At 41.8% G+C, this 19980-nt stretch overlaps 3 protein-coding genes across 6 annotated transcripts; 1 reads left to right on the forward strand and 2 right to left on the reverse strand.

Moving 5' to 3' along the window:
• Window positions 1–215: 215 nt before the first annotated feature.
• On the reverse strand, window positions 216–5257 carry neu1 (neuraminidase 1). Its single transcript, XM_019870838.1, has 7 exons — window positions 5000–5257; window positions 4419–4608; window positions 3922–4184; window positions 3462–3644; window positions 2194–2413; window positions 1240–1476; window positions 216–1017 (listed from the first exon to the last, which is right to left on the reverse strand). The coding sequence occupies exons 1-6, from the start codon at window positions 5093–5095 to the stop codon at window positions 1256–1258; spliced, it is 1173 nt and encodes a 390-aa protein (XP_019726397.1). The 5' UTR covers window positions 5096–5257; the 3' UTR covers window positions 216–1017; window positions 1240–1255.
• Window positions 5258–6892: 1635 nt separating this feature from the next.
• On the forward strand, window positions 6893–12861 carry tmem268 (transmembrane protein 268). 3 transcript variants are annotated; one of them, XM_019870840.1, is made up of 11 exons: window positions 6893–7068; window positions 7521–7578; window positions 8176–8269; window positions 8347–8441; window positions 8540–8647; window positions 9688–9840; window positions 9945–10055; window positions 10319–10408; window positions 10552–10761; window positions 11467–11681; window positions 12043–12861. In XM_019870840.1, exons 3-10 carry the CDS (start codon window positions 8176–8178, stop codon window positions 11632–11634), a joined length of 1029 nt encoding a protein of 342 aa, XP_019726399.1. In that variant the 5' UTR covers window positions 6893–7068; window positions 7521–7578; the 3' UTR covers window positions 11635–11681; window positions 12043–12861. The 3 variants fall into 3 exon arrangements, with proteins under 3 accessions (XP_019726399.1, XP_019726398.1, XP_019726400.1); XM_019870839.1 differs by having other exon boundaries at window positions 11467–12502; XM_019870841.1 differs by lacking the exon at window positions 6893–7068 and adding an exon at window positions 7224–7308 and having other exon boundaries at window positions 11467–12502.
• Window positions 12862–14561: 1700 nt separating this feature from the next.
• Window positions 14562–19973, reverse strand: prrt1 (proline-rich transmembrane protein 1). Of its 2 annotated transcripts, none has more exons than XM_019870843.1 (4): window positions 19721–19973; window positions 18050–18381; window positions 16963–17154; window positions 14562–15399 (listed from the first exon to the last, which is right to left on the reverse strand). In XM_019870843.1, the coding sequence occupies exons 1-4, from the start codon at window positions 19734–19736 to the stop codon at window positions 15223–15225; spliced, it is 717 nt and encodes a 238-aa protein (XP_019726402.1). In that variant the 5' UTR covers window positions 19737–19973; the 3' UTR covers window positions 14562–15222. The 2 variants fall into 2 exon arrangements, with proteins under 2 accessions (XP_019726402.1, XP_019726403.1); XM_019870844.1 differs by lacking the exon at window positions 19721–19973 and adding an exon at window positions 19525–19700.
• Between the last annotated feature and the right edge of the window lie 7 nt (window positions 19974–19980).

The following is a 19980-nucleotide window of genomic DNA, read 5'->3' on the forward strand; positions in this document are numbered from 1 at the left end:
ATTCCTAAAACATCATGGTCATTTTTTTGTGTTATCGAACATGGTTCTTTTTGTATGCTTACACAACCCAAGAAAGAATAAACAAACAAGGGTGACATTAACCTTCAATGTTTTTGTTACTCTCTTTATAAATGTAATCAAAACACTGACGTTCAAAACTTTTAGTGTTTCTTAAAATAACGAGGGGAAACATATACAATGGACTCAAACAAATGTGAATATTTTGGCAACAACAATTTATTTCTGTTGATCAGGGAGGTGTTGGCAAGGAGTCCATCTGAATTGGTGCAAATCCAAAAATAGTTAAGATGAATACAAAATGTAAAAATAAATTCCCCACACACTGATTGCATCATAAGTAGGAGTGGCTTCCAGGCTCCTCACATTCACCCACACTTATGCACTTTTAAAATTATAGCCATGGTTTTAAGCAAACCACTGAAACGCAAAAAGAGATTCCAACGTGCAGTACATTCATCAAAAGGCCAGGAACATTACTTTACATTTTGTAAAGGAACTGTTAAAATCAAATTGGATGTATGACATTTTTAGACAAATGGGCAAAGTTGAAACACAAGTGCATTTCAGGCTCCATACTGTAAACTATATGTAAAGTCCTTTAAAATTAAGCACCATTAAAGCGTTGTTTAATTCTACTGAATTCCAAGCACAGTTGGAAACTCAAATACAGACTGTGATGGTAGATATCACAATGAAATAAAAACTGTCTGTTTTCAATATATACAGTTTGGACATGTCTTTTTGGGTTTGGGGGGTCAGTCCCAGAGCAACACCTGTACAAAATCTCTTTCATCCAAAAGAAAAAAAAATCTGTCTTAATAAAGACAGTCTCGCTCATTAAAAGACAAAGGAAGGCAGAGGAAAAACAATTATGGCCATCATGGTGCAGGGATTCACATTTCAAATAGTTTGCATTCCAAAATTAAGGTGGGGAAAAAAAGTCACTTTTGTTCCTTCCTGAGAAAGTGGTCCCGTTTTTCCTTCGGGAGTCAAACCCTGAAAATAAAATAAAAGTAAGTCATTTCAAAGTCATATTCAGGTACTTTTGCTTCACTTTTCAGTCTGGATTGTTGATGCATCAGTTATACAATTTAGATTTTTACTCTCATGGTGGCACAATTTCATGCAAATGTGCAAACTCTGAACCTCAGAACTATAAGGCAGGTATGCTGACCACTGAGTTTGTGAAACTTATTACTTGGCAAAGTTTAACCTCACCTCTGATTCATGTGTATTACCGGCCTCCATACAGGTGGATCTTGGCAAATGAGACGGTCTCATAGTAATCTTTCTGCCCCTTCTCGTAGATGACATAGATGTGTTTCCGGTCGTCCACAGAGTCACTGTCCATTGACGTGATGCAGGAGTAACCACTTGGGCCCGGCCAAATCTGCAGGGCCTCCTTCTCCCAGGAGTTCCCGTCAGTCAGTGACCAACGTAAGGTAAGGTTAATTCCTGTGAGGAACAGTTCAGGTAGCCATGATCACAAATGGACGGCAAAATTGTCGTACAATCAGATAGGAAAAGTTGTCATATTTGGTGGCCTTTTTTTTTTTTTGTAAACGAATATCTTAGCCTGTGGATCAGATAGGAAAAGTTGTCATAGTTGGTGGCTTTTTTTTTTTTTTTTGTAAACGAATATCTTAGCCTGTGATTGGTTGATGACCAAGTCAGGGTATACCAGGGGTGTGAAACTCATTTTTTGTCGCGGGCCACTTTGGGGTTACGTCTTCCATTGGAGGTCCGTTACGACAGTGAAACTAAATTAATGTTCATATATTATTACTTGTCCACAACAAATTGATGGATTACCAGTTTTGAAATCAGTCAAATCAACTATAATAGTTTGTTAAATTATTGTTTGAGTGAGTGTGAACAGGGTAACAAAATTATTGCAAAATCTCAACGTTATTTATTACACATAATTTGACATTTCGGTACAGTTTTTAGCAAGGGTCATGGGAAGTTGACAGACATGATTTGCTTTCGCGGGCCACATAATATGATGTGGCAGGCCAGATCTGGCCCCCGGGCCTTGAGTTTGACACATGCGGGGTATACCGAACATTCTTTAAAGTGTACAATTTTAAGCTCTAAAATGCAGCAGTCATAAAAACAAACAGTTCAAATGGCGCAACACTCTCAGGTAAAATTTGCGTACTGGACCCTTACTTTGTAGTGCATTCGATGGGTTCGTGAAGAAGAGCACCCCTTCTTTTTGAAAGGCCCCAGCTGCTACTGCCGGATCCACAAGCTCATAGTCAAAGTACAGGTCGTCTATGGGCAGGGACATTCCGCCATCTCGGCTTCGCACCACCACGCGACACCTGCAGTGGTAGTTGTTCTGGTTTCGGACATTGATGACAATGCTTCCGTCGGTCATTTCGAATGGCTGCAGAATAAGCAAAAAGTCAAAGCTAGTTAAGATATTTGGTGAACAACGGTCGATGCTATTCCACACCTCTAGCTAGCGTCAATGTAAACTTCAAAACAATGAATTCAGTTTCAACTAATGCAGCTTTTAGGGCTATTCATTCGACTCCCATGAAAACGTATGTATCCATTCCAGTGTTGTGTTTCCAAGATGTGCAAGTCAAGCATACGGCTAACAGGCTATTGTCCACTTAACAAAATATCTGTTGGCGTGCACAAATGAAAACACCAGATGCTGCTTTGTTCTGCTGACACGACACTCAAGATCTGAACTTTGATCTCAGGCTTTGTTATTCCTATTACGACGAAACATGGACAAGCCGCAACAAACGTTACGGTGAACAAAACCAGGCGAGGGAGGTGAACTGAGGGAGTCTATCCGCAACTCTGAGCTTGGGAAGTGGGGGGGCGGGGGGATATTTTGCCTCCCATGGGTGGTTGGGGACATGCAATTTGAGTGGGCCATGTTCAAAGCCTCCATTGTGAAGATGGTTGCTCGGAGTTGAAGCCCCAATGTTAGTACTAGGCTGATGTGGGAGCAACCTGAGTAGCTGCTGGTGAACAGCAATGTTGGAAGCGGCGACTGTCAAGCCTTTCAAATTGCTTCTCAAGTTAACTGTCAGTCGACATTGCAAATTGTCAACGAACCTACTGTATCCAAAAAATGCTGCCGGGAGAAGACAGCTAAGGTGATTGTAATGTCGCTAAGAAGCAACTCCAGCTCCCGTTGGGCCATTTTCCACGCATTGATGTTTTTTTGTGTTTTCATTTTGTATTTGTGTGTTTGGCTTCTTGTCCCATTCAATAAACAGTTGAAAGTGCATCGGTGAGTGTGGCTCGAGTGGTGGCGTATCCGAATTGAAATCGACACCGCAGCGTAGTAGAATTGAAATTTTCAAATCGCAAATGTTGCAATTTGAAAACAAAAAAACGTGATCACTTTTTAGGCAAATTGTGGCTTATCTCACAAAGCAATTAAAAAAAAAATTAATGGATGTCCCATGTACCTGGCACTCATCAGGATTAAAGTCTAGCGGCCTTTTCTTCTGGTTGTAAGGGATGCTTTTCAGCGCTGCGCCATTGAACCAAGTGTGTCCATGATCATCACTCAGGATGCAAAAAACACCATCCCCTTCCAACGTTCCATGACCACACACCACCAACCTTCCCTGGTTTGGCTCATAGTGTTTCTGTTGTGGGTGATAAAAAGCGGGAAAATAAGCAACAGCGAGGACGAAAAAAAAAAAATTCAATCGTTTAATAGTGGTTTGCGTTCTCGACTTTGCACACCAAATCAAACTTTAAATCCATACAAAACCTGAACCCCAAAGCTTCCTCCTGTACAGTTAAAAATCATTACTATGCTGTACGAATAACAAGTGATGAAGCACTTTTAAGAAGCAAAAACTGGAAATATACTTACGATTAAAATTTTGCTCTCTGTAAAACCAGCTCGTGTTTTCTTACCTGGATGCCAGAACCTGGTCCGGGAGCAAAATTCTTGACTCCTAACTCGACCGAGAGATTTCTGGGTGAACTCCAGCTCAGGCCGTCATCAATGCTTTCTACCATCATGGTACTAGCAGGACGACAGTTGTACAGGTGGAAACAGGAAGTGTAGATCAGAATAACTGAGCCCACTTCCTGGTCTACCACCACCGAGCCCAGGTTCAGGCCGTCCTGGGCAAGTCCATCATCAACAATGAAGCTGGTCGGTGACCACGTGGATCCTAGTGGAATGAAGGAGAAGAGGCCGGAATAATCTCAGCGCAAGGGTGACACAATGAGGGTGGAAGAGGTGCAACGATGTTGTTGTAAAATGACCACAGGTGATGATGCAAACTTCCCCCATTGTTTACATTTTTCACGCCTCCTCCCCAACTCTCTGCAGCAACTACTGTATAAAAAAGTACCATTTGTTCTGATAAGAGTTAAGAGGATGCAGATTGTGAAGTTTGTCCTACCTTTGTCAGTGGACCGCCGCATTGCAATGAACTTTGCTCCAGTATCGCTGGATGAGGACTTCCTACCCTCGGCGAAAGCCAGCAGACTTCCCATGGGGGTGAAGGTGATCAGAGGGATCCTGTAGGTGTTCACCTCCCCTTGCACCCCGCTCACCCACAGTAGCTGTTCTTCAAACAGCAGGGGTTTAATCTGGACCAAGAGAGCAAAGCAACTGAGAAAACGTGTAGGGACACGCTGAAAATAAAAAAGACACAATCTGTCTAAAGTCACAATTCAGCCATTGATATGAATTATTCAAAAATAGGGGGTCCTCTCATGTTGTATTATTCATAAATATAGCAATTACGTCATAATTAGAGTAAATATGTATAGGAAGACATTTGTAGGACAAGAAAGAAAGAAATAACAGTAACTTACGACACGAACTGAGCGTGTTTGCTTGTGCCCGTGACTTCGTCGTGTTTTTTTTTAAATAAACTGAATGCGAAGAATTAGTCTAGGTCTTAGTAAGGCGTTAAATTAAACGCACTACAATATTACTTTCGTGACTCTGAAAAAAGTACAGGCTTTTATGTCTTACCGTGACAGAGCAGATGATGACAGCGGGAAGTAATAGCGACAGTACGGTCGCGAGCACACTTCCTGTTTTAAAGTTCCTTCCCCGTATGACAGACATTTCTTATTTCTTATGTTTGAGCAGAAAATCAACATACGCGTAACGAACGCTACTTCAAAATGCAGACAACCAAAGGAAACATGAGCATTCAGCCGGTCCAAATTTGCGACCCTGAATCAGCAGCAAAGTATTGGCTCATGTGACCAAGGTGGGCGGTCACATGATCATAGCGTCAGCCTAAACCCGGAACAGGTTTGCCGAAATGGTTGCTAAATATTTTTACCACACGATGGCAGTATGACCTAAAACAAAAAATGACCGCTAGCTAGACACAGTACAATGTTGTGTCGTTCAGTCTAACAATAACGAACAATTTGTAACAATTTGTAACCCCCTGCAACAAGGTAATGGCCCATTAAACTCTTAGGAGTCTTGTCCAAATATATTTGAGCCCCTGAAAATGGAGGTGCACTGCATTAAAGGTTGCAATTTAGTCAGCGATTTAACATTTTTGTGAGTACCTCTTAAATTAAAGCGGATAGTCTGAGTGAGGCAAAACTCTCTCCATCTCAATGTGCCTGGGAAAAGATTTAGCAATGTAACTAAAAATAAAGGCAAAAGGGCAGATAACTCTCTAAACAAAAGCTAAACCAAACAGCAGTGCCAACGTTTACTCTTTGATAAAGAAATTCAGACCAGTTCAGAAGAAAATGTTGTAGCCTCTGATTTTGAAAGTATGTAGGGATTTGGAGTTTGAATAAAACCTTTTTGCTATTTATTGTATTATCAATCTAGGAATCTGAAACAATAAAATAGCTTTTGCAAGTCATTTGTATCTGCCTTTTTGCGACCCTGATGCATTTTGGTCTGAATGGAATGTCGCCATAAGAATGTGTAATATGTGAATAATATTCCAGGGAATCAGCAGTGTTGTGCAAATACACAGGGAGGTCATACTGTATTTGTATCGATGTGCCACATGTACACAGCGAGCACAGCTGGCGGGTCAGGTTACTTAAATTGTAAACATCTGGCATTCAGTTTTAGCAGATAGCAGTTCCTCACAAGTTGGTGTGTCTTCTCCGTATTCCTCGTGACAGTGGTGTGGCCAAAGTGAGACAAAGATTCATTAAAACTCATTCAGTCCCAGCCAATTCTAGACCAAGTCTGAAAAGACGTTTAAAGACGTATTTGGGAGTGAATGAGTTAAGAGATGACACTAGTGGGGTACAAACTTACATCGCAGATGTTCTCCACCAAACATGGCTGAAAAGTCATTGTTTATCATATCATCCACAGTCAGAGTTACATGAAATGAAAAGCACACAGAAACCAATCTGGCCCAACACACTCATAATTTCGAAATTTATTTCGGTGTTTCATTTTATTTCATGAAACCCTGACTGTGGCTGTTATGATAAACAATGACTTCTCGGCCATGCTCTCAGTGGGCCAAGAATTGAAAGATAATATCGTGGTGAATTCTTTTGACACAAGTTTCCAGTTTGTATCAATGAGGCACCCCCGGTGCAATGCAACTGTGTGAAAACGGCAAAGCAGAAGTCTGCACCAGGTTCCTGTTCACGTTTGTGATGTCCTGCCATTTTGACGAAAGCATGTCCCAGATATGTTATTGAAAACTATGAATTCTTTGAAATTATGAAAAAAAAAACATCCACAATATCCCATTAAAATGCTCCAGACTACTGCCATACACTCACATTTAACACAGTGTTGTGCTGCACCGTGAACAGCATTCCAGTAGTCATGGGGCAGTGCTGAGCTGAGTCACACGCCGAGAGAGAGAGAGAGAGAGAGAGAGAGAGAGAGAGAGAGAGAGAGAGAGAGAGAAGCTGAGAGAGAAGCTGAGAGCTCCATCCAAGTGTGAAAGTCACATCCAGTGAACGTCTCAGTCAGACTGACCTGCTCTTACAACATGGCAATATCTATCGATCTGTCCACTGCAGATAAAATTGGATGCTAAAAACTCATCCTAGTTTTGTCGACATGAAGGACTTTGAGCAGGAGATCAGGTAGGGAGTCTCTTCTTATGTTTGACTTCACAAAACCTCTAAACGTGCTCTCCTTTCAAAGTAGTTTCACCCCCCCCAGGATGCATTTGACAATTTAAAACCACGTCTTCCACATAGCATCTTCTATTTTCATGAAACCACAGGAGAAGAATTCAAAGAACGAAAGCAATTATTTCCTTTTTGTGTTGAAACGCTGACTCGAGCACTTCTGCAATTGCGGGCACATCGTTTTGTGAAAATGTAAGCAGTCTTGGTCTCTGTGTAAATTGCTGGACTTGTGTAAATGTCAACGGGAGTGAAGGCAAATACAGAGAAAATGAAACATAAAGAGCAGGGAGGTGGAGTATGCACTTTGGCAATATTGTGGCATGACACCTCGGCGTTAAAATGTGAGAGTGAGACAGACGAGCAAGAGGTGATATGTTTTGGGTGATTTATTATTTTTTTCACAGACATTAAGCTGTCGAGAGGAAGACGGGTTGAGTGGTCTGCAGAAGAAGGCATGTTAAGGTGCAGTGAAAATATATGCCTTATACTCAATGAAATGTTTTCATATTTTTTTTACATTTATCACTAATGTGAAGTCTCATAAATTCTTTTTTTTTTTTTTTTTTAACCCAACAAAATGATTGGATCTTGGTTGTTCTGCTTTGCTGGCAGGTTGCATCATAACCACTTTTTTTCCCTTCTTCTTTTTTTTAAGTTATGTGATGTGCAGTTGCTCCTTCCTTGAGCTACTTCAAGCCATTGTGAAATTTTTAATCCTGGCTAAAAGCCGGCGCCACATCGATTTTTTTCCCCTCCCTTTAGAAGCTCTTTTAGTTGTGTAAACTGAATATTATGAAATATTGCATGACATCATGACTTCCTCCCCTGGATTTTGTCCCATGATAACGAATGAAATGCTACTTCGGTATGCTCACGCATACTTGCTTTCAACAATCGTGTGTTGATTTGAAGCACTGTCTGTACGTGACTCAGTTGGCTGCAGTGAGACTGCAAAATGATGCACGGCTGCAGTCACTTTTAAAGACATTCCATTCATTTTCCAGATGTTCGGTAAAAATGTTGAACTCTGTTTCAATCACTTTGTTTGCTTCTGGGCAGATGGAGGACACGGATGATTTTGAACGTATGATAGAGGAAAGTATAGTGGATGAATCTCAATCACAAACGAACAACAAACCCAAATGGGAAAATGGTAACATATGATTTGATTCTCGACTTATCATTTTGCTCGATGTACTCATTTAGTTCATCCCTTTCTCCTTCCTCAAGGTCAATGTGTTCTGGCAATTCCAAGCTATTCTCTCATCAACCCCAGTTTTGATCTCTCACTGTGCAACTCCACACTGGAGAGGAAAGGCTTCCAGGTAACACGCAAAACGCACGATCGCTGGTACGCTATGACATCTTATTTTGTGATCTGGTGGAGTGTACATACATGGTTTCATCGTTCTTTTCATGTTAGATCCCGGTCGCAGACATTGAGGTTCCGCTGAAAACAGCGTTGGAAGTTCCCGCAGTCAGAAGATTTATGATTTTCAACTCATCTCTCTTCCATTTCATCATGGCGCCGGTAAGGAAGGTTCGCTTTCATGCGGGCAATTCCACACGGCTCATTCAAGAGCGTGACTGGTATAGTGGTACCTTGTCACCTTTTCCGGTCGAATCTCGTTACAACGTACCTCGAGGGGACATAACGAATCTGTCCGTTATAACGGTAGTTCATTGTAGCCATTTCCCAACAAAATGGCCGCCAATTGCGATGCATGAACATTTATAGATGTAAAAACATGAACTTATCATACAGTATAAACATGTCAATTACAAATACATGTACATGAAGACAAAAGTGATTTTATAAGACGTGAAACCAACAACAGCAGCGTTCCTACTGCATCTCTGACAACATTCAGTTAGCAGTTAGCAAATGTTACCCGCTATAGGCAACTGCCAGTGCCGCCGACGTCTGCGAGACTCCCTTTCGAAAATGAGAGACAATTTCATCCTTCACAGACAGCGAGATTTGCTCCCGTTTACCAAACCACCGCACCGGAAGTACAACAATGTACCAAGTCGATTGGTAGCATTGCGAAGCAATTTTGTTCCTCAGCAAGATCGCGGCGGCAGTTAGCTTCCCACGTTTTTTTGTAACGAAGGCCTTTTCACTATTTTGTGGGAACATTGAGGTTGTTATAATAAAGTTTATATTATAAAGGTGTTTGTTGCAAGCAAAATCAGCAAATGGAAAATGGACTACAGGAAATTGGGACTTTGAAATGTGAATGTAAACGGTGTATGTTGAAACAAGATTAAACTATATTTATGATTTTTTTATTTTTAATGTGTTATTTATCCGGACATGTAGGCCAATCTTTTTTGTTCTTATTTTAATTAATTTGAAGATTTGGGTTTGTATTTACATTTTGTTCATCATTACTGTATGTTTTGGGGAAATTTTCTTGGAATGACAACTAGAAATGTTGTCCTGCGTTATCCCCAGTTCATATGTCCATTATCAGCTAAAAGAAAAAAAGTAGTGATGAGATCTCAGTGTCGCGGATATAGCAAGTATGAACACAAATCCACTTCCTGTGCATGATCTCCTTCCCGCAGTTTCTGTACGTGGTGTTGTGGTGCGCCATCTTCTCCACCCTGCACCTCTATCTGACCCTGAGCAACGACTGGATCTTGTGTCTGTGTGTCAGCCTGATCTCCATCTTCCTCACCACCACGATCATGTTTGTTCTCAACCAGAATAAAAAGGAGGTAAAAGGAGCGGTGTTCTGTGAGATTCAAACATACGCTGCAAAAAGTTGTTGTTGAATTTTGGTTTGGGTGTACATGTCCCATTCGCATTCCGTCTGTGTCAGATCAACATGAACTTGGACGTGCGGCTGATCCAAGTAAATGAGACGATGGTCAAGCACAAGCTGCTGGTTGCCGTGGACGACTGGGTGTACAACTGCAAAGGAAGCATGCAGGTAGTTAGGCAATGTGACAATGTTGAGATTTAGTCTGAGTGGCTGGCGGCAGAACTGCAAGTTGAATAAACGTTTGAAAACAAACTGTTCCTCAAAGTTAAAATGCAAAAAGTCCCAAGTAGTAGTAAACACTGTATAGGACTTAAAAGTGAAATACAACGAATTGTAAATGTCCTGTAATGGATTAAAAAGTAATTAAGCCACTGAAACGAAGAACTAATTTGCCATGTGTATAATTCGGATTATTTGCTCCTTTTCTATAGCTGTACTTTGTGTATTGGGACATGGCTTATTGTTTGCAAACACTGACTGAAATGCTGGAGGAGGACAGTTTAGCGGGCATTGACACCTGGGTGAGTTATCTGTCTCATGTGGCCTTCAAAGTAGGCCACCCTCATTTAGAATGGCTATTTATTTCTGGAATGGAAAATGAAAGCTTTCAATGTTCTTGTTTTGTGGAAGACCCTTAAGTCGTCCGCTGTCACTCTTTCACCAGAGCAAACTCCAAAAAAAGATGTCCAATCTCGTTCTAGTGGCCGAGGTCCCGAGCAGGGACCTCGATGAATGTCACTCAGAGGTGGAGCAAGGTTCAGAGGAGCAGAGGCCTCTGTTAAAAAATGAAGACAAAGGCTGCACTTCTTCTTCTTCTTCTTCTAAGGTCACAACTAACTACAGTCTCATCCCTGATGCATCCTTACCCGCCCAGGTAAGACGAACAGTCGTACAACAAATTCTTGTCGAATGAATAAACAAAGGAGGGCAGCACAGTCAAACCCTGAGCCCCGCTGCGTATAGCAAAACTCAAGTTATTGACTCCCTCGCCAAACGTGAAGTTCCAATCATAGCTATGCAGTATGCTTGTCTAAATGGAACTCCTCACCTACTTCAACATAGTACCGAGACCCCAGGATGCCGCAGGATGGCGGCGTAGCACTTGCAAGAGCTAGGGACCCAGCCTTGCCAAAAATAGCGAAAATGCTCAATTGGTGCCTCCCCACAAAACGGTTTATGCTGTAATTGCCTGGAAATGCCACAAGATAGCAGCAAAACACTACAGGAAGCTCCTCAAATGACTTTATTACACGGTAGTTCCTTGGTTCCAAGATGACCACAAGATGGCGACCAAGCGCCATTTTCTTTACATGAATCTCCTCCGAACTCACGACAACATAGTTCCTTGACACCAATATGCCACACGATGCAGACAAAGCACGATGTTTGTTAATATGAAACTGGTCAACCCACTTGAACATAGTTCCTTGACATCAAGATGTCACAAGATGATGTTAAAAGCAAGCCCTATTTTTGTCAAATAAACTCCTTAAGTCACGGTATAAAAAATATAGAAAGAAAGACAGAAATCTGCCAATATGTATTTCCGACAGTATTAATCATTGCTCTTTTGCTGTAGGCTCGTGCCCACCAGCTGTTGATGACCTACAGCGCCGCCTACGTCAAGCTGCTTGTGTCTGATAGGCTGTCTGGGACGTCACACCATGACCTCCAACCACCAAGGAACCACTGCCCTACTGCACCACTCTGCCTCTGCCAGTTCATCCAACTGAAGATTCTCAAATAGTCCAACAGAATGGACGCAACCAGTTTCATCGTCAAAGTTGTATAGTCTGTTACTTTAAATGTACTTTTTTTGTCCATTCATCAAGAAAAACGTTTGGCTCTGTTTTTTCACCCTTTCAGGGATAACGGTTACTACAGTGGACAGCTTACAGGGTGTGTGAAAAGGGTTAACCTCAGAGAGCCTCCACTATCTGTTATAGGACATGTAAAAACTATTAAATGGGCTTGAAGTAAAAACTTTCAGGTGATTCCACATCAACCTCGTTCAATGATGCAAAATTGGGACACAATTCAGAAAGTAGCCAGTATCACCCTTCATCCTTTTGTTCAATCACAGCCCTGTTATGTGGCATGCACTGAACCCCACTTAGAGAAAGTTGGCACTCTATGAAGGAAACTGGAGAGAGGCATGGAGCGTGAGGCCAACTTGAACGATTTCAGACGCTCGCTCTCTTCGGGTGGCTAAATGACCATCTGTGATCCTGTGCGCACAAGGCTGGCTCCGTTTCCATCTTTTGCCTCCCATTTCCCATCCCATATCCGACCATACTTTCTGCATTGGCCAGACGTTGGTTTTTCTTGGACATTTTTTTTTTGTCACTACAAAAACAACAGCAACAAAAAAAAAATCTCCGGCCTGAATTTCAAAATCATGACCTCAGGTGGCATGGATTGTATTCTTCTACCGTGGCTTGGCTTTTGATTGACTTTTGCTGAAAATCAGCTGGGATAGCCTCGGGCTCATAAAAACGGATATGAATCAGAATATGGGTTTTGAGTGAAAAGGCGCAAGTGCATCAAATCGAATCAGATCATTCCAATTGTTTTAAATATTTTTTTAAATGGTTAATACAGCTCTTTGTAGAAGCTCTTGAAGTGAAATTTCATTTTCATTGTCAAGATCTCATAAATATGCCCGTGAGTGTTCGCACGTCACAGAGAGAAGGCAGAAGATTGACGGAAGAAAAAATTCGAACGTGTGGACGGCACCTTTGCGTAGGCGCGGCCGCTTTAGAGCGCTCCGTTGTTGCGGCGTGAAGAAGCTCTTGAAGCTATATTTTTTGGACTATTCATCTGGATTCATCATTCGTAAAATAGAAACTCAAATGTATCGTTTCCCGGCAAGCCATCCATCGTCCATTTTCTGGGTTTGCATCCTAAGCGCACTGACCTCATCTCTCAATGGCATTGAGTGACTGCACAACTGTCTTATCATGACAAAGATAAAAACATCCCTCTTTAATTCCAAAAACGAAGCAAATATGCACATAATAGGGAGACACACTGTAATAGTGCATGAAAGCAAGAGGGGAAAAAGACAGGCACAGAAAAACGGGTCAGCTATAAATAGCTTTTTAGTTAGAGACACACACACACAGAGGTAGAAAACACACACACACACACCCAAAAAATGATGCTTTCACCTCCAAATTGTTTTGTGTCATGGTCCAGAATTCATATATTTTATTCATGACTCAAAACAGCCCGTTCCTGTGCAACACACCCATAAATAAATAATCACAATTTAACAAAATCGGATACACTGTATTTACTTGTCAGCCACCTCCTTGGAAAAACAAAACAGAATCACAGCTACCTGACAAGGTCAAATGAAATCAAATAAAGAATAAGCACACAATAAACTATAGATTTGCATTGGAAAGCTAAGCGCTCAAGAAGCTGTAGCTAAGCACTAGCTAAACTCGATATCCGAGAAGTGAATGTTGAGCCCAAACACGCTCATACAGTATCTGTGCATTATGCACTTAACTGCAACGTGGCTGCGCAATTCATGCTTCAAATGCACCAGTTCTTCCAATAAGGGTCTTCAGTGTTGCTTCCTCACAAATGAATGCCTTAAATTATTATTATTATTATTACGTGCGCGCGCACGCACACACACACACACACACACACACACACACACACACACACACACGAATGGACAGACATACGGACATATATGGATAGAGAGGAGACCTCACAAATCCTCACCAGTAATATTAATTGTTCCTCGCAGAAGATAAAGAATATATGCCTTGGAGTATTGTTTTATTATTAAATATCTGCTGGCTGCTGTGTGGTGTTTCACCTTGTGTGTTCACATTAGCATTATGCTAACAGACTGAAAGGCTACACTGTGTGGTTAATTTGAATAAAAAAAAAACATGTTTTAAGGCTCCTCTTTGAAAGAACGGTTTCCTAATTCTATTTGCTGCAGCAAAAATTCGGGGCAGATGTCTAGTGGGGAAGTAGAAGAGATATGTGAAAGTTAAAACAAACAAGAAAAAATATACCAGCACTTTAGGTCCAGGGAAGATGGACCTAAAGTGCTGGTATGGTAAAACCCCCAAAAAAAAAACATGCTACAAAGAAGTTTAGGCATTTTAATACTTTTGTCTCTCTCTTGAACATTCGTTTTTTAAGGGCTCCCATCCCGCACTGTTGATCTCACGACTGCTGCAACATATCACAAGCACACTCATACTGAAGGAAATCCCACCTCACCGCACAGGATAACTGCAGAGGTATACTGTATATTGTCGCTGACATGTGCACATCAAGCCTCTATATTTAAGAAACAAACTGAGAATGGCATGCAAGCTAATATTTTCTCCTAATCGCTACCAATTCACACGTAGTGTCTAGGCGCCACACAATATAGGCCAATACGCTTCTAAAAAACAAAACAAAAAAAAAACATATCAAAATCTTATGTTCTCGTCTTCACCAAATGAGCCATTGAGAAAGATGCTTTGGGAAATTTTATAACTGCTTTACAACAAATGCATTAATTGTCATGCACTATACTTGAACTACGGCTGTAAGAAGCTGCGTCATCACCTTGGAGTCAGAATAATACGGTAAGGTGTTAAAGTGAAGCCAATTTGATCACAAAGTAAATATCTGGCACATGACAAATCAAGAAATATCTTTTTTTTGTTTTTTTTAAAGAAATCCACAAACTGACGTCTATTATATACTGTAGGTTTTGATAGCTAATACAAATCACCCCCCCAAATAAATAGTCTTGTTCGGCCATGTTGCCGCTTCGTCAACTAGCCTACATTTGGTGTGTTAAATTGTGTATTGATCCCTTCCCCCTCGACAGTTGAATTTTAGTCTCTTACACAAGTGCATTATCAATAAAACAATAGCAGCACACCGTTTCAACATGGCACGGTTACCCAACCCCCCAGAACAATCATATACGGTAAATATAGACGCTCTACTTGGTTTAATACTTGTACGTATTCGTGACTCGATCTTTGCGTCGCTGCTTCCATGACACAAAATAATTGCACTAAGTAATAGCTGGATAACATTTTGTATTTGGCATTCGGACATCCGGCGGAGTTGCTTGTCTTGGCTGTCAATGAGAATGTTTGCTAGCAGCATGTTTCGTCGCATATGTGTGTGTGTGAGTGTGTGTGAGTGTGTGTGTGTGTGTGTGTGTGTGAGAGAGACCGGACTAGTGTGCCTGCAAGCGGTAGCAGTGCATATTATCAGTGCTCCTGTTTCCATGTAATTATCTAAGCCGATGTTTCACGCCACCCCCCACCTCCCCTCCCCTTTCCCCCAGGCCTCATTACGGCTCCCAGTCGTCGTCGTGATGCTGCGAGGCAATGATGACCACCACGGTGAGAATGGTACACAGCACAATGGAGGCGATGCCGACGGCCAGGCTGATGAAGGAGAAGTTGCGGGCCTCGCGCGAGGCGATCTCCGCCGTCACCATGTCCCCTCTGGCAATGGCTGTACGCACCTAAATGCAGAAGGAGCCGTTAAGAGCATTTCTTTGATACCTTTGACGGAGTCAGAGCCAGGAATTTTTAACCAGGGTGACGCAGTGACTCAACGATGGGGTGGCAATAAAATTACTCAGGCACACGATTAAAGCCTCGCGATTTAGGAGTCATCAGGTTTGTCATGTACATTGTGTGCTAAGATGCAAAAGTGTTCATTATGATTAAGACTCAATTCAAATATCATCGATAACACTTCAATGAAAGGATTGTTGGAATGATTTATTGCATACAGGCCAAAATTGGGATTAGTGATGGAAAAATAACATCACGGGGAAGACACTGAATTGTCTTAGTAGTGACGACAAAGAGCGTACTCATCCGTGGACCTTAAGCTGATCGTCAAAAGCTATCGCGTGAATTATCAAGCACCTTTCCATAGGAGGGGACATTTGAATATTATGCAACGAGAAGATGCACAAGTGGGGTGCAGGGCAAACACAAATGGATCGATGTCACCGAGCGTGGAGAAAGAAAGAGGCCACGCGGCACTGCATCTACACACCAAAGTCAGGCCCAGGCCTTGTCAGCTCAACTCAACTCAAACTGAGCTGAGTGAGCAGGGTCACTGGAGATAAAAAAAATAAAAAATAAAAAAACATCCCCTCCAGTTGCTCCCTAAATGGCGTCGTTATGTAATGTATCTGTTGGGTGCAGGCGGGCCTGCACAATCTGCTGCACAATCGGCAAATCGTGATTATATTTAGATATACAGTGAAACTCCTCTACAACGAAATCATGTTTGCAGCAAGAAATTTTTCACAACAGGGGACTTTTCATTGTAGCAAATTTGATCTCAGACGTAAACACGAACACACACAAAAAAAACCTATATGTGTACTTTTTATTTTTATTCCAGTAGTGCATAAGTATGAGCATACACTTATTTGACACTTCATATAGCCAGTGTAGAAAGAAAAAAAGGGAAAGAAATTGTGAAATTCAGAATCAGCATTTACTTTCACATACATCAATTTCTTGCATAATGTATTTTATTTTTACTTCCTCCATCTTTCATTTTTATTACCTTTATCCTGTCTTCAAGCGTTAAAGCTTTTATTTTCGTAACTCCTTGGTATGCAAAGGTCCGTTTTGTCGCCATTTTAGCAATGCAACGTTCGTGCTGCGTCTGAAACAAATACTTCATGTATACTGCGCATGTGGAAACCAGTGTGGTGGTTGCTGTTGCCTTTTCCGAACGAAGCAGTAGAGGAAGCTGTGGCATGATGAGGTTTGTACTTTTGCGGAAGGCTTGTTTTCTTTGTACTGAATCTCGTTGTGAGGCAAGAGCAGAGAAAAAGATTTCGTGTAGCGGAACAGGGGCACTTTTCGTTGTAGGGGGAGCAGAAAAGTGGGAATGGCTTTCATCCATGAAATATTTTTCACACCTGGGGGGGGTATTTTTGCCCATGTAGGTTTCATTGTAGAGGAGTTTCACTGTACATGTACAGACTTTATTATTATTTTTTTTAAACATCGGATCATGTGTCTGCTACCTGGGCCGTCAAATCCTCCGCACTCACCTGTACCGCTTTGATGATGGCGATGATGCCAGTGGGCCAGAAGCAGCACACCGTGGTGAGCACGGCGATGGGCAGGTAGTCGTGCGGCGGCCGGCGGTCCATTAAGGTGATGTTGGGCGGCATTTGCATGGGGTGAATCTGACCCGGTGGCATTGCCGGGTGGCCTCCTGTCGCAGGCATGTAGGGCTGACCCTATAATGGAAATTGGAAAATGTTCTCAATTTTCATGCGGTTTATAATTCTTGTGCATTCAATGTTTTTTTTTAAATCTAAAATTCTGCGGTTAGACTTTCATTGGTGTGGCCTTAATTCTGCAATATTGCAACATGAAATTATTTTCTCGCCAAATCTTATTTGCAGTCAGCACGCTCTGTGTCGGCTCAGTTCTTTATTGCTGCTTTCATAACCGCTTAAATGCAATTATAATTTCCTGCAAGATATGAAAGGGAATATACGCTTGTGGAAATGAGGTTAGTCGTTTTTTTTTTTAATCGTATTTCAAGCGAATAAAAATTTACAACCACGAATGATGCTGCAGATTATATTAAGAGATGGACATAGATGGTACAGTACATTATGTTGGGAGGCTCCCAATTAACTAACTAAAACGCAACCAATCGATTCAACTGCACCGTACAACCTCATATACTCAGAATTTTGAAATCTTCTAATTCTGATTTTATTTATTATTTTTTTCAATAAAAGCAATTCTCTGAGACTACGTCACTGTGTCATTCCATTCAGGAGGGTCATGGACAAACTGGAGCCTTTTCCAGCTGACTTAGACCAAGTGGCAGGGGACACCCTGGACTGGTCGGCAGCCAATCGCAAAATACAGAAAGGCATATTTGAAACAAACATTCACACCACAATAGAGTCTTCAATTAATCCAATGAGCAGGTTTGGGGAATTTGAAGTAGCCTAAAATGACATTTGAACCCGGAACATCTCGACAGTGATGCAGACATGCTAACTACGAGTCTACCATGCTGCCCGACACAGCTAACATCCTTAGCTTTAACACATTATATACACACACACACGCACGCACGAACGGCGCGCGCGAGAGTCTGTAAATATGACTCACTGAGGCCATGGGGTAGACAGGAACGTAAGCAGTGCACGGCTGCAGCTGCAGAGGGTACCCAGGATGGAGATATCCCACTGGAGGATGAGGCATTGTTCCTCCGGGGCCCTGAGTCTGGACTGTGTAGCCTTGTGGGGCCCCCGGGGGTCCCATTGTGTTACAGTGGAACTGAGTCTCTTGGAGGTATCCCTCTGAGCCCGGAGGCGGAGGCGGCGGGGGATAGCTGGGCTGGGCGCCGGGTGGCATGTTAGGGTGCTGTGGTACGTTAGGGTCCTGCGGGCCCGGGATGTACGGAGGGGGTTGCATCGTCTGACGGGTGGAGTCGTCGAGGCCTGGAAGTGGGCGGACAAAAAAGGGAGGAAGGTGAACTGAGTAGAGGGTGAAGAAGATGGAGGCATGGCATGAGAACTGGGCACACGTGGAAGAGGTGGACCACTTCTCCTTTCATTAAAAAAAAAAGGTGTAAAAGTGACCATTTCTCTTACTGTCATTAAAAAAAAAAATCAAAAGTGATATTTGATAAAATAAGATTTCATGTCAAGCTTCATGACTCATCCAGATCACCTACCCACAATCCTTGGCTTTAACATTTGATGAGTTCAAGAGAGAAAATTTAGAGAAACTCAATCAAGCGTACTCTTTCATGAGAGAACATTGTCCCAGCAGTTATACGTTCAGGTCTGTGTTATGCAACAATAAAAACATTAATAAAATATAAATAAAAAAATAAAATAAAAAATTATCTAAAGGCTTTGGAATTGTACTGAATTCATTTGCTAACATGCATACGTGGATGCAACTACTCGTCTACTCAATGTACTGTAGTGTATTTCAAAATAATTCGAAATGATCAACTTCCAGAAAATCATTCTTCCACTAGATGGCACAAGGATCCCTGCTTACCCACTTTAGGTGACATTCTTCATTTTTAGCAGTTTCTTTGTGGCTAATAATGTTCAGGTCGACTAATGCGCCACCCCTAAAGAGTAACAATTGATTCGTCTTAATAATTCAAATTTTTAAAAATGAAAAATAAAAATTGCTTTTCACAATTAGCAGGAACGTATGTGGCATTCTGGACGTCATCAAAGGACGATTGAACAATGAGTGGAAATTGAAGGTTTTTTTGAAAATAAAAGTGAGATTGAAAGTGTGCTTAAATTACAACAACAACAACAACAGCTGCAATGTTGTGGCGTCTGGAGGTGAATCCGTTAACGAAGTGGCCACGCATTTGATTTCCAGCCGTGACGTGATTCCTTATTTAATCTTCAATTCACACAATCATCACAGCATCATTATGGCAGCTTGGACGCCCACGTAACGTCACAAGGATGTTACTTGTTAAGGCTAATGATTTGATGAATTAACAAATCCAAAAAAAAAAAAAAACCCAAAACAAACAAAAAAGACAACACGTGAAATTACAAACTGATTTTTTTTAAAAGTGTGGTGCTGGAATGGAAGAAGAGTACTGTATCGTTTCAGGCCGTGATGTTTCTCCGTTGGCTGCACCCACGCACCGCGTGTAGGCTCCAAATGCGCACATCGGGTGGAGATGGTGACAAATGAGGCTTTTAATTAAAAAAATAAAACACGATAGTTTCCGAGCACACAAACACGATGCGCAAAAAAACCCCCCACTAAAATACAATACACAATTGATTTTACCGTGTTTTTCCGACATGCCTCTCTCTCCTCCTCCTCTTATCGGATGTTTTTGTCACCAATCCAGAAAAAAAGGTGGTGAAAATCCCTTCCAAAGATGCGCAACGGTTGCTGACTTCTACTCCAAAGGCGTGCAGGCCATTCTCAAGATGCTTTCATCTTCAAGAGCACGGATAACCTGATCTCTATCTCTCCTGGAACACAGTGCATATCTGCTGCTCTCGCGTGTGTGTGTGTGTGTGTGTGTGTGTGTGTGTGTGTGT

Source organism: Hippocampus comes, unplaced genomic scaffold (assembly GCF_001891065.2).
Source record: "Hippocampus comes isolate QL1 unplaced genomic scaffold, H_comes_QL1_v1.1 scaffold35, whole genome shotgun sequence".
NCBI classification, from domain to species: domain Eukaryota; kingdom Metazoa; phylum Chordata; class Actinopteri; order Syngnathiformes; family Syngnathidae; genus Hippocampus; species Hippocampus comes.

Coding starts and splice junctions, on each gene's coding strand:
- prrt1 (XM_019870843.1), bottom strand. Junction 17,155..18,049: donor CTGTCTACCCCATGGCCTCA/GTGAGTCATATT, acceptor TTTCCATTATAG/GGTCAGCCCTACATGCCTGC. Junction 15,400..16,962: donor CCATCATCAAAGCGGTACAG/GTGAGTGCGGAG, acceptor TTCTGCATTTAG/GTGCGTACAGCCATTGCCAG.
- tmem268 (XM_019870840.1), top strand. CDS start 8,176: ATGGAGGACACGGATGATTTTGAACGTATGATAGAGGAAAGTATAGTG. Junction 8,270..8,346: donor CAAACCCAAATGGGAAAATG/GTAACATATGAT, acceptor TCCTTCCTCAAG/GTCAATGTGTTCTGGCAATT. Junction 9,841..9,944: donor TCAACCAGAATAAAAAGGAG/GTAAAAGGAGCG, acceptor CGTCTGTGTCAG/ATCAACATGAACTTGGACGT.
- neu1 (XM_019870838.1), bottom strand. CDS start 5,095: ATGTCTGTCATACGGGGAAGGAACTTTAAAACAGGAAGTGTGCTCGCG. Junction 4,185..4,418: donor GCGGCGGTCCACTGACAAAG/GTAGGACAAACT, acceptor TCATTCCACTAG/GATCCACGTGGTCACCGACC. Junction 2,414..3,461: donor TTAATCCTGATGAGTGCCAG/GTACATGGGACA, acceptor CTTATTCTGCAG/CCATTCGAAATGACCGACGG.